Source organism: Pygocentrus nattereri, chromosome 12 (genome assembly GCF_015220715.1).
Source record: "Pygocentrus nattereri isolate fPygNat1 chromosome 12, fPygNat1.pri, whole genome shotgun sequence".
Classification (NCBI taxonomy): domain Eukaryota; kingdom Metazoa; phylum Chordata; class Actinopteri; order Characiformes; family Serrasalmidae; genus Pygocentrus; species Pygocentrus nattereri.
Genome location: NC_051222.1, coordinates 22987678 through 23001092, shown reverse-complemented (window position 1 = coordinate 23001092; position 13415 = coordinate 22987678). Strand labels below are relative to the sequence as shown.

The following is a 13415-nucleotide window of genomic DNA, read 5'->3' as shown; positions in this document are numbered from 1 at the left end:
AATGAAAGTGAAAGGTTGACTGAGATTGTCTTTTTATCTAAGGCCACAGAAAGATCTTTTAATGCAGGTGGATTTTCTCTCTCCATATTTAGTGGTATAGTTAAAGGTGGCCAGACACCGAAATGCTTGAGACATAAATCCTTAGGAATGCGACCAAATTAAAAAAAAAGCATAATCAAAAGGTTAAGATATAAACAAAGTCATTCAGAGTAGTCAACTTTGGGCATTATAGAGAAACTTACTGACTCAGATTTTAGACAGGAACCAGATGATGTCTACCATGCAAATATATCTGTTTTGTACTATCTGAAATGACCGGTAAAGCTACACATGTCTTCAGAGTTTTTATGTAATGTTGATAAAGGCAAAATAGTGGTCAGTCTAAAAAATAAATAAATAAAATAAACAAAACCATGCATGTACCCCTCTGATATGAATGGATTCTAAAATACGTTTGAGACCAACAACATGTCTCAAACTACTGTAAACTATTGTAAAACAACGTCGAAGTCATCAGACAGCGCGTTCATAACCAGTAAAAAATAATAATTTTATGTGAGGTAGCTGTTAGAGGGATTAAATGCTTTGGACGTTTGATTCCTATCACTTTTTCCCCTGGAAGATCCTATTGCCCTTTAAGTTCCTCTGTGAGCAGTGTCGCATATCGCTGTGGTTGACACCTGACGCAGCTTATCAGGTAAATGATCAAACCCTTTGTGAGCTGATTCAGGCAAATCCAGAAATGTGTAGTGCCTTCCGAACCAGCTGAAAAAAAAAGTCCTTTGAAACCATCCCATCAATGGAAAATCCCATTAGGAAACCATGAAATGTATCTGAAACCAGTCACAGAACAGCTGTTTAACCACTAAAATCCTTTACACGGTGATATCAACCCACCAAGAAAAGCCAAAACACATTAGAAACCTACCAGAAACTCTTCATGGTTTGTTTTTTTTTCTTTCCAGCAGGGAAGTCTCTACATATCTGTGTAGTCTAGAGCCAGTTGTCCCCGGGAGTTTTTAGGAGGCTCATACGAGGGTATTTCACAAAGCAGGATTTCTCAGGGAGCTTAACTTAAGCCTAAAGTGGCCAAAGTGAGGATTGCCCAGGAACGTCCATCACCTCTCTCGCTATTAGACAGGCTTTCGGCTTAAGTTATCTGGCTAACTGAAAAATACCTCCCAGGCCCTCCAAAACCGTTTACTGAAGTCTCAGGGAAGTCTTCACGCAAGGCTAGTGGGGGGAGAATGAGATGTTTTAAGCTTTGGCCCACTGGAGGTACTTTACCCGTTTGTAAACATACCATAGCCGCTTCCACGCAGTGCCAAGCGCCCTCGGCTGGCGTCACTTCCGCTTTACTGTGCCTCCTTGGAGGATGGCTGGCTGGCTTTCTCTGCTGCTGGGGAGATGATGATGATGATGATGATGATGAGGTTATCCGCCGTTAACGGCTGTTGCTTGTCCGGTCTGGATCCAGTTTACAGTGCGTGAGAAACGAATAAGCTGTTCTAAGCCGCGGATTTCTTCCTCTTCGCGCAGGTCTTTCAGGAGCCCCGGACCGACAGCGAGTGCTTGAGCAATATCAGGGAGTTCCTGAAGGGCTGTGCGGCTGCTTCGTTCCGTCTGGAGGTGAGTTGTCGAGCTTTCTGGTGAGAAGTCGTGTCAGAAGTCCTGTTCGAACTGTCCCGTTCCACCTTAAATGGTGCCGCGGTTAACGTGGTACACCTTGAGGCGCGAGGTCGTAACTGCTGCGCCGTTTAAGGTGGAACGGGACAATCCAAACAAGCAGCTTAACTACTTCCACCTTGTTTGTTATCGTTTTTGTGTTTTATGGCTTTGTTTTTTAGTGGATTCTGTCTCCGTGCTGTCATCTGTCCGCTGATAGGCTCGTTATTTTGGGCTTTGCAGCAGTAATAAGGCGAAACGGGGTCGCCAGACTGTGGCTCAGTGGGAGTTGGAAGTGAGGTTGGGTTTAATCCGTGAAACACCGAAACGAATCACGACTTGTGCTTTGCGGTAGTTATGAGCTCGTTTACCTGGAATAGGAGCGTTCGGGGTGTTATCTGCTGTTGTAGTGCCGTTCTGTCTGTCAGGCGGCAGAATGTAGTTAAAGGGGACGTCCACCGTTTTGCAGATTTCCTTCAAAGGTTGAGATGTAAGCCAAGTCATTCAGAGAGGTTTGCCCTGGGATGGTTCATTGTAGACAGACTTGGATTTCTTTACAGTTGTGCTGATAGGAATCAGGGGTCATTATACCCAGAGCACAAATATAGGCATTTTACTAACCTAGTGAGCTTAACTATCCAGAGCAACCAGTGTCTTCTGTCTTCTACACGTGTCTTCTGGGATTTTATGTGCAGGGTTAATAATGGTAAAATAGTGATCAAACTGAAGACGTAAGTTTTCTTTGGTAGACATTCTGCCGTGCAATGCCCTGCATGTAGCACTGCACCATGAATGGATTAAATAAATATATACAAAATAAATATAAATATAATTTATATTTATACATATATATACAATATATATATAAATATAAACAAAATATTTTTAGCATCTCCAAGCTATCATAAATCAATGTGTCTGGCCCCAGGCAGCATATTCATGGCCGTTTTTTATAATGGCCTCTGTGAAGGAGCTTTTAGAGGCCTTGAACTGAACAGTTCTGACTGAGTAAGTTTTACTAGAACAGATCATTTCACATCAAACCACTCCGCATGAGTTTTTTTTTCTCATTTGGGTGAAAAATTGATGTAATTCCTCTTTAATGTTGTTTTTTTGTGGCAACAAGATGTTTCTAAATGACAGATCCTGCTCATAGACTATAGTCTGTTTAACTTCTGTGAGATCTGATGGAATGGGCATTTGTGCATGACTGGGCTTTCAATTTTCTGACAAGCTGTGTTTTGTATAAGTACATGTGCCGACTGGTTTCATTTCATTAGGCAAATTGTAGTAATGTGTTTTAATGATTTTGAGGAGGAGGAGCAAACTCTGCCTATTTGCCTCAGCCATTCTGGGTTTCCAAGAAGGCTTTTTAGGTTCCTTGGGTGGGTCACCCCATGAGCAGGGTGGGTCACCCTGTGACTTGAAGGCATCTCTGCAATATCACATCATGGGCCACACATACCTGCTGTCAAAGTCTGCCCAAATATCTAGGAAACATTCAAAACGTGCTAATGTTCTCTAATGTTCTTAGTGGCTAATGCTACTGCTTCTCAGCAGTGGCTGTGTGTCCACTTCTGTCGTCCTGCTGGCTTTGTCTGCAGCTCTGGCCCACAGTCAGGCTCAGACAAGCTCTCTATTGTAGCAAATAGAGCAGTGGGGCTGAATAGGACTATCTTGCAGCTCATTAATGGCTTTGGGGCAGGCACACTCCAGTCCAGTGAGAGGCTCTCCAGTGAAGAAGGAAGGGAAAACAGGGTCCCCCCTTTTCAACGAACAGAAGGGTTATTCCAGTAGACGGCGGTCACTGGTACATGTAGTTTGTCTTGTAAACAGCAAGTAGGTGCATATTATAATGTCAGCATTTGCATATAAGTGGAATATATTGCGTATATTTAGATTTTTACAGTTCTGTTTTGTTTGTTTATATTCTTCCGTCCTTACATAAGCCATCTTGTTCACAGCCAGAGAATTGGTGCTTTGTTCACAGTGGAGCGGGAAAAAGCTAGAGCTTCATGCTGTTCATGATGACCAATTGCCTCCTGTAATGTACACCATGTAGACAGAACATCTCTCTAATAGTTCTGGTGAAGTTTGTTGAAAGCAGAAAAGCAGATTTGTACAGACATTTTCAGAACCGCTAACCTGTACAACCTTCATATCATAAGGAAGGTCATGGCTATTTAATATATAATACTATGGTGCTATTCAAACTCCTCTTAGAATAATTGTTTACTTGATTGGACATTTGTTTAGGACATGTGCTGTTTGAAGTAGAAAAAGGTGAAGTGAGCTGTGTTATTGTAAAGTTGAAACACAAACAGCTGATATTATTCCTCACTTTCTGTGACCTGGTGACATCTGAGTGGAGCTATATATGGACATTTTTCTGACAAAAGATGATCAATTCAGAGAATTTGCAACTCCCTAGTTATTGATCTGTAGTTTAAATTATAGTGTGTTAAATCACATGTCTAAAACCCAAAGATAAATCACTAAATTGACTGAACAGGAAGGTATAGATCACCTTGTATGCTAGCTCCACGCAATAAACTGATATTACACCCTTTTTATCCATTATCCGTTAGAAAATATTGGAATGTTTGACTGCTGTTTGTTTAAATATTGAGGGTACCTGAACAGCACATGTAGCTGAAATGTACTATATACTATAGAAAATGATGATTGTTGTTTTGGAAATTAGAGGAGAAGGTAAAGGTCTTATTTCTCTCCAGTTGTCAGTTTGTGGACTGTTAGTGTGTTTGATTATAATGAAAAGGGATGAACTATAGAGGAAGTTGTGCTTCATGGTGGAAGCACCACAAGCCTGGCTGAAAAGGAACAAGAAAAGACCTGAATGGAGATCTGCATAGAATATATAAACAACAGCTTAAGAGATGCGCTGATAAAGTTTGTTTTCGCTTGCCCTGTCTTAAACACTGCTTATCTCTTGCTGATATCTTTCCTGGTTAACATGTCTTGGGACTCTGAGCATCAAAACATTCCAGTAAAATGTCAGCAGCTGTGTAAATCACTCTTAGTTGTTTTGAACTTAAATGAGCAGTTTGAGATCACAACATATTTCAGCTCATTCTGATGGTTCAGTCAGCAAATAGCAAGTCTACAGACTGAACCAAGAGATTATAATGAGAGAATATGAATCTACAAAAGTCTGTTGACTTGATGGGCATTTTCTGCTTACAACATTTGCTTAATTTGCTTCTTTAGTTTTACACTGGACCTGCATGCAGTTACCCCCATAGCCCAAATCAGCCCAGAGATGTCTGGCGCCTGAAGTTTGTTTCTTTCATTTTGCACTGGAATAACAAGCATAATGTACATACCTAAACATGCCTCAAACCATGAATTATCAGATATAAGCTCACATTACATCTTCTCCAATTTTCCCTGGGTGCTATCACCATGGCAACATTTACATGGCTGCATGCTGCCATTGGTCATGCAGAAAGGTATGGAAAGATGTTTTTTTTTCAGAACATAACATTAGTGTGCTCTTCACTTTCCCCTGCTGGTGAGAACTTAGCTGAGCTGTACATAGTTCATGTAAGTTATTTAATTAGTTCACAAGTAACAGTGATTGGCCATGGGGAAGAAGACAGCACAGTGGTTAACTATTCGATCTGAGCATCTAATGTACCTGCTGTTGTAAAAGGTAAGATTCTGGTTAGTTAGTCTTTACCTATACAAGCCTGAAGGTGGCTTCGTTTTCAACACTGCTCTGCCTTTAGTGGTGTACCAATTACATTCTGGCACCTCAGAGGTATGCTGTCAGTCACTGTAGTAACTTATGTTAGCCAGTTAAATACAAAGTAAGCAGTCAAGACGTAATGCTTCCTGGCTATGTCAATCAGTAAACTCCTTCCCTACCCCTCCACTAAAATGGAATTCTGGCTATACCACTGCTATGATCTTTCTCCAAACTAACGACAGCCACTACTAAACCCACAGAAACAATGTTCATTGTTTCAGCTAGCCAATCGAAGGAAAACAAGGAATGCCAACAGTGCTGTATTCACTGGAAATGTTGCTCCTACAAGTCATGATTGGGCGCAGCTGTTTCATGGGTGTTTTTGTTGAAAAAAGTATAGTTATACACAAGCAGTGGAGACATGGTTTGTCCATAAACTGAGACTAGAATTACCCTAATACAACCCTTAGGCACAGTTCTTTGCGATTGGAAGTCTTTCTGCAACACACAATGCCATTCACTGACTCATAAGAATTAAGCATTTCAATCTGGTGCTACAGCCACGTTCATTGGGTCATGACAGAAAAACCCCATCTTAGACGTTGGGAGCATGAGAGGCTGATCTGGTATTAGTGTAGTGTGTAAGGGGAAGGTTGGGTTGCAGGTGATGGGATGCTGGCAGCCATGTTAGGCTGGTCATGCTAACTTTACAGCCCATACTATGAATAGAGGTCTGAGCAGTATGTTAGTATTAGCATGCGCACACTGAAGCACTGTATTTGGGTTGAGCCTATATTTAGGAATAATGAGGATTATTCCTGGTTGTTTATTTTTGCACCTTTATTTATTTATTTGTTGCATGACTGTACGACAGTCCGATTCTGATGTGCCAGCAGTAAGCACACATGAATCTACCTGTTGTCAATTCTGATGTCAGCTACTGGAAGCATGTCCTGTTAATATTACAGTTGCTGTTAGAGTTTAGCAAAAAGACTGTCTTCAGAGCGGGTCAAGTCTCAAGCTCAGCAAAGGTTTTTGTGAGTACAGCTGTATTGATATATTGTGTGTCTGATTAAACTCTTTAATTTAAAAGGATTTAAAGTTTCTGTATTCTTTATTCTGTTGGTACTGGAGAAAATTGCATGTGCTGAAGTTGCCCGTTTTACACTCACCGGCCATTTTATTAGGTAGTAAAAGGTTGGACCCCCTTTTGCTTTCAGAACTGCCTTAATTCTTCGTGGCGTACTTTCAACAAGGTGTTGGAAACATTCCTCAGAGATTTTGGTCCATATTGACATGATAGGATCACGAAGTTGCTGCAGATTTGTCAGCTGTTCATCTATGATGCGAATCTCCCGTTCCACATCCCAGAGGTGCTCTATTGGATTGAGATCTGGTGACTGTGGAGGCCACTGGAGTACAGCGAACTCATTGTCATGTTCAAGAAACCAGTTTGAGATTAAATAAGCTTTGTGACAATTGGTACTAAGGGGCCCAAAGTGTGCCAAGAAAATATCCCCCACACCATTACACCACCAGCCTGAACCGTTGATACAACGCAGGATGGATCCATGCTTTCATGATGTTTATGCCAAATTCTGATCCTACCATCTGAATGTCGCAGCTGAAATCGAGACTCCTCAGACCAGGCAATATTTTGTCCAATTTCGATGAGCCCGTGCGAATTGTAGTCTGTTTTCTGTTCTTAGCTGACAGGAGCGGCACCCGGTGTGGTCTTCTGCTGCTGTAGCCCATCTTCTTCAAGGTTTGATGTGTTGTGTGTTCAGAGGTGGTGTTCTGCACTCCTTGGTTGTAACAAGTGGTTATTTGAGTTACTGTTGCCTTTCTATCATCTGGAACCAGTCTGCCCATTCTCCTCTGACCTCTCACATCAACAAGGCATTTTCGTCCACACAACTGCCGCTCACTGGATATTTCCTCTTTTTCAGACCATTCTCTGTAAACCCTAGAGATGGTTGTGCGTGAAAATCCCAGTAGATCAGCAGTTTCTGAAATACTCAGACCAGCCCGTCTGGCACCAACAATCATGTCACGCTCAAAGTCACTTAAATCACCTTTCTTCCCCCATTCTGATGCTCAATCTGCACTTCAGCAAGTTGTCTTGACCACCTCTACATGCCTAAATGTACTGAGTTGCGGCCATGTGACTGGCTGATTAGCTATTTGTGTTAACAAGCAATTGAACAGATGTACCTAATAAAGTGGCAGGTGAGTGTATATTATAATGAACACACACACCACTGATGTAACACCCACGGATTTTCAGGGTTTTAATGGTTTCGTGTTCTCATGCCATTCTTTCTAGAGATTGCAAAACGGACAGTACTAATATTACATCCCTGTAATTTTTAATTTTTATACACACACACACACACACACACACACTTATATGTAAATTAGGGATATATTGAATTAGTAATAATAATCATGTTTAACAACTGAAGGAAATGTGAAACATTTTTGTGCTCAGAAATAGTTAAAAATAGAATTAAGCAATATATACACATACCTGTGTGTGTGTGTGTGTGTGTGTGTGTTTGTGTGTGTAAGCAGCTCAGCAAAACCAATGCTGAGTATTGTTTCACTCTTGACCTCAGGTCATTTGTCTCATATGACCTGTATGCTTGAGCTTTCTATGATCTATTTTTAGTTGGTTTGCAGTTTTGCATAATTTAAAAGCTCCAGTTACTCTCTACATTTTCTTCATATTTTATGACGAACACACCTCACATTTATTATATTTAATTATATATTGTAATACTAGCTCAACTAATGCACTTTAACGCCAGACGCCATAATGATTACCAAAAATGTTTAAAATGCATCCACACCTAATCTCTAGCATTAGGGTAGCATGTTATAAATGTATTAATAAATTAGATAAAAAGATGGCAAGAACCTAAAACAGTCTCTCAGAATAGTCTCTAAAACATCCAAAACTTTACATGTTCTCTGGGACAGAGAGCTTGAGCTTAACTGTTTTAACTCAGACGTTATGTGATGTAATTTAACCCTTACTTCTAAAAGTTCAGATCATCAGTTAACTTAATATAAAGACAAACGCAGAATTTATTACACACCTTACAACAAATTACAACAGTCAGAACTGTCCGTTCTGTTTGGGGCATATACTAGGTACATTTTCACACACGTTCTAGAAGCGTGAGCCCATTACAGACTATTTGCAATTTAAAAGCACTTCAGTGAAAATGTTAAATCTCACTTATATTCCAGACTTAACTCTTTGTTTACTGATTGATGGTGGTTTTAATATGCTTAATCAATGCAGAAACACTGGAGTTAAAAATCGATCATTCAGTATTGGTTTATTCCTAATTTTAATTTACAGAGATTTGGGATTCTTACATTTCACGGAATTGTGACCCTTGAAGATGTGACTGCAAGCTTGAACAATGTCCAATTAAAGGCGTTACAAGCTTGAACAGAAAGACATTTAAGCATTATATTTAAGGCTACTCCTTCCCACCCCTAGATTGTCAAGCGCTTCTGGTTAGCTACTTCCACATGTAAACAAAATGCAAAAAAAAAATTTTTAATTAGAGCAAATTAGCTGAAACCAACTAATCTACCGTGAATACGGGGTTGCTGTACACCCTGTGTTACTGTGCTTATTAGGGGTGTAACTAGGGTTGCACCAATACTGCTTTTTGCCTCCTATACTGATACAAAGACCTGATCTAAATATTGGCTGATACAGAGTGTTAATATGAATTAATATTAATCTAAATTAAATAAGTAAATTAAGGATATATTGAATTAGTATTAAAAATCATGTTTAACAACTGAAATAAATATTTTTATTGTACTGCAAAATAGTTAAAAATAGAATTCAGCAATATATAGATAAACCTGCAGTGTGTACAATTAAGCAGCTCAACAAAACCAATGCTGAATATTATTTCACTCCCGAATTCCTCAGGTCATTTGTCTCATATGACCTGTACGCTTGAGCTTTCTATTATCCATTTTTGGATGATTTGCAATTTTGCATAATCCAGTTACTCTTTGCATTTTATTCATATTTTATAATGAACGGACCAACAGAAATGGTCCAAAATTGCTTGGAAAAGTTTTATTACGTTACAGATGATTAAATTCCATTATTGAACTTCAGTTCAGAGTGGTGAATGTTTTTTACTTCTCCTGTAAAGTTACCGTTTTGTAGATACTCAGTGATGAAATATTAGTCATTCATGCTATCAGCAGCAGTGACTTTCAGCATTTCTTTTCCCCCATCGATTAAAGCTACAGTCTGCAAGACCCTGCTGCTGTGTGGTACAGCTGACCGACAGAGGCATACCACAGGCTGGCTGTTGCGCTGCTATATTAAAGGCTGTCATTACCCCAAGTGACTAGTGGTTCCTTCCACTTCTTTCTGAAGTTCACGCCCTCAACAACAACATGGACTAACCTTAACTCGGACTGTAACTGACTAGACAGTGGGAGAAGAGAGATTACTGAAGGAGGCCTGGCTCAGCCATTCAGATAAAGAGTTACCATTAACGTGTGTAACACTGTTTGTATGAAGTTATCTGGCTTGTGTGTGGCATACACGTGAAACTGACACCGTAGGAAGAATTACAACTGGTATATGCAACCCTAGGTGTAACGATTCAAATTGATTCACTGTTCTGCCTTCACGATCCTGTATCCTCACATTAATTTGAACAAAATTTGGATGAAGAAAAATGATGACCATAATAATCAATTCCTTACAGCACTAGAGCTGGCAGGAGAAGTGCTGTAGTGAGGTTTAGTGAGGGCTGATCATTTGCAAACTTTGGTGTTCAAGCAATGTAGTTACAGTAAATAGTGTAATTAGTAGAATGTCCATTTTTCATAGTGCACATTATCATATCATTGTTATAGTGCATTGTTACACCCCTGATATTTGTTTTATAGTTTTATGACGCTGTTTAACCAAAACTAGGGCAGTCTGTTTGTAAAAGTTTTATTGGTTATTGGAATTTTTAGTTTCTTAAAATTTGTATTGGTCAGAGTGTTTGTTTCGGTCAGGCCTTAGTTATGAGCTGGGCTTATCTGGCCAGATGGTTGGGTTGGCGCTCTGGAGGACTGCAGGAGCAGCAGGGTGTCTGCAGTCTACAAAGCTAGACACACATGCGCACCTACACACAAACATTTTCCCTCTTTATCAGACCTGGGACTGGAGGAGCTCAAGGTAAAATGGAGCTTCTCTGTTTTTTTGCACTTGGTTACCTCAACATGAAATATTAAATTGAAATTCAAAAATTTCTATTTAATTAAATAATAAAGATGTGAACAGGGTAATTTGGAGTGGGTTAATGTGAAATGATGTTTTCCAGAGAAGTTTACCAAGTCAGAATCGTTCATAGCAGTGGTGATGGGAACCAGACATCCAAAGTGTGCAATGCTTCAGAAAGCTCAGAAACAGAATCATGAAATAGTAATGAGTACATTAAGATATTGTTTAATGACCATTTTGAGATTTGGTTTTGGCCTGAAAGGTCTTTTCTATTCACAGTGGATAGGTGCGTGTTAGGTTGTGAGGGAAATAGTGCCTCATTATTATTATTATTATTATTATTGTTATGCAAATCACAGATATTTTATTAATTAAATTGTTTATACTTTATTTATTCAGTTGACTTGTATGTGTTTCTTTCCGTCTGTAGTCAGGTGCTTAGGTCAAGGTGTACCCATGACTCTTAACCCAGTTTTATCCCTGATTCTCAGTCTGACAGAGGCCGTGCGCATTGTATCTAGTTTGTAGATTTTGGATGAGTCGGAGTCGACAATTGGGAGAAAAATTCGAGAAGAGCGCAAGGGACACAGACATTTTGCTCTCTGATCACTTTTCACTCAGTCAGAGTATATAAATTTTTTTTTTTTTGAGCTGACTTTGAGCATAATCTAGTAGTGCATACTGGTCAGCGACTCAATCTGAATGGACTGTTTCAAAAGCTAATAAAAACAGAGAGCGTGAAAGATGAAAATACAGAGTGTAAAAAAAGAAAATGGTACAGAGACATTCATGTGATGGTCAGTAGTTGAAATGTGAACAGGAAAACTCGTAACACTTAGCACGACTTCTGTTTACGAGAAAGTCCCGCCCTTTGTAAAATGAGCCAGCCAGCTTGCTGCATAAGGAGAAAAGCCCCTCTCTTTGTGCAAAGCTGGCTAAGCTAAAAAAAATCACGTTTTTGTGTGTTATTTGAACCAAATGCTACGAACTACTTGTGCTGTTTTTGTCAAATGTTATCTCTGATTTTAAGTATGCTTTTGAAACAATAATTTTACATTTAGTTTTGTTGTTTTAGGCCTCTCCCCATTCAAAGAAACAGGTGCCTAGTCTTGTAGGGGTGGAAATAACTGTGTGGTGGCGTTGCCAAGATGGCCATGGAGTGGACAGAATTTTCTATAAAGGCTTTGGTTCGGTTCAGTTCAGCAACAAACTAAAAGCTGTGTAGTGTGTGAGATCCCAAGTCATTTAATGTGTGATCCCAAATATTTCAGTCGCCCTAAAGAATCTGCAGAAACTAGTCAGATAGTGTGAGATACTCACTTTTTATAATCTGTTAAGTCTTTAAAAGTCATTTCATGTAACCAAGGCTTTACTCAGACTCTGCATGGCCGATCATATTGTGCTCATGCAAAGTTAATGATGTTTGTGTCATGGGTGTGGGAGAGCGTGAGAGAGGCACTTTCATGGCAGGACTGTAGCACTGTGCTGTAGCGAGGGATGAAGTACGACACTGTGTGAATGACTGCGTCTGTTTAGATTTTTGCATGTTGCCACTGTGTTTGCATATACTGTGCTGGGATACATTTCCATTGCTCAGCATCAGCCCTTCACAGTTGCTAACTGTAGATATGGTTACATGTTAAAGCTCACAGTGTGTTATTAGCGTTCAATGTTCCTTATGCAATGTGTACAAAATTTCTTATGCAATGTATGCAAAGGAATTCAGTTGAAGGCCAGTTCAACATGCATTTGCATAAGCAGTGCGCTGACTGTTCTGCAAGCTGTGTAGCCTAGCACCACTTTCATAGGTCAAATTGTCTGTCCCAGCCCTTTAAAGACAAAGTTCAGCAAATAATCAAAATTGCACAATTTGACCTGTTTAGCATCCATAGTATTGTGTGCACCCCCTTATAATTAACCAATGTGTGATCGTATGCCAGCTTTAAACTAGCCATCTGTAGCCTTAATATACTAGTAGGCTGAATGAACTGGCCCCTCACCCCTTCTGCACTTTGGCCCTGCAGTTCTTCATCCTGGCATCTAAGCAAATTGTGCACTTTCTTGTTCAAGTAACATTCTGTTTTATAATCATGGACCCCCTCCTCCTCTTTTTTGGGTTTTCTTCATCTCTGTCTATCTAGCCTTCAGTGTTTAACTCTTCCGGTTGTTGTCATTATGCTTTGTTCTGGAAGTGGCAACTTGTGTGTGATTGGCCTATTGCTACACACTGAGAATGCAATGGGCCACTAGCGTGTCTAGAAATGAGTGACATTCACTGGGAACATGCTGTCTGTCCCGGGCAGTCTCCATTCATTTTTTATAAAGCTACACCAGATACGACACTGCATTTGTCTCTTTCACTCTCACAGCGGCTCACATACAAAGCAGCTAGCCAAAAATCATCTATCAGTCCTCAAAATGATGTTATGTTATACCTGCCCCCACATGCACATGGCTAGACTTCTAGAGGATGTCATTTTTGGGGTTATTTTATTAAAGGTCTTGGCCTCAAAATTAGGTGCATCACTATGCTCATAGTGTGCATACGTGTGTGGTGCGAATGGTGCAAGCATCAACATATGAGCATTACCATGTGAACAAAAGGCACGTATTTAGGCACTCCTTACAAACACAACTTTGTGAATATTTCATCTTAAATCAGCTGGTTTCATGGAAGAGATTATGTGCATAATACATGTACATATTATCTGTAAAATGGTGTAGACTATCTGGAGTATTAGGGTTATTTTGGAAAAATCCTGTGGTTTTTCTGTT

General features: G+C 39.8%; 1 protein-coding gene across 5 annotated transcripts in view; it reads left to right on the top strand.

Moving 5' to 3' along the window:
• The window catches only part of arhgef7b (Rho guanine nucleotide exchange factor (GEF) 7b), a 45981-nt gene that overhangs the window by 3223 nt on the left and 29343 nt on the right, over positions 1-13415 (top strand). For 4 of the 5 annotated variants that reach the window (XM_017699064.2, XM_017699065.2, XM_017699063.2 and 1 more), the window contains exon 2: positions 1540-1629. In XM_017699064.2, coding sequence (XP_017554553.1) covers positions 1540-1629 — 90 coding nt within the window. Of the gene's footprint in view, positions 1-1354; positions 1434-1539; positions 1630-13415 lie in introns of those variants that run through there. The other variant, XM_017699068.2, reaches the window with a different exon arrangement.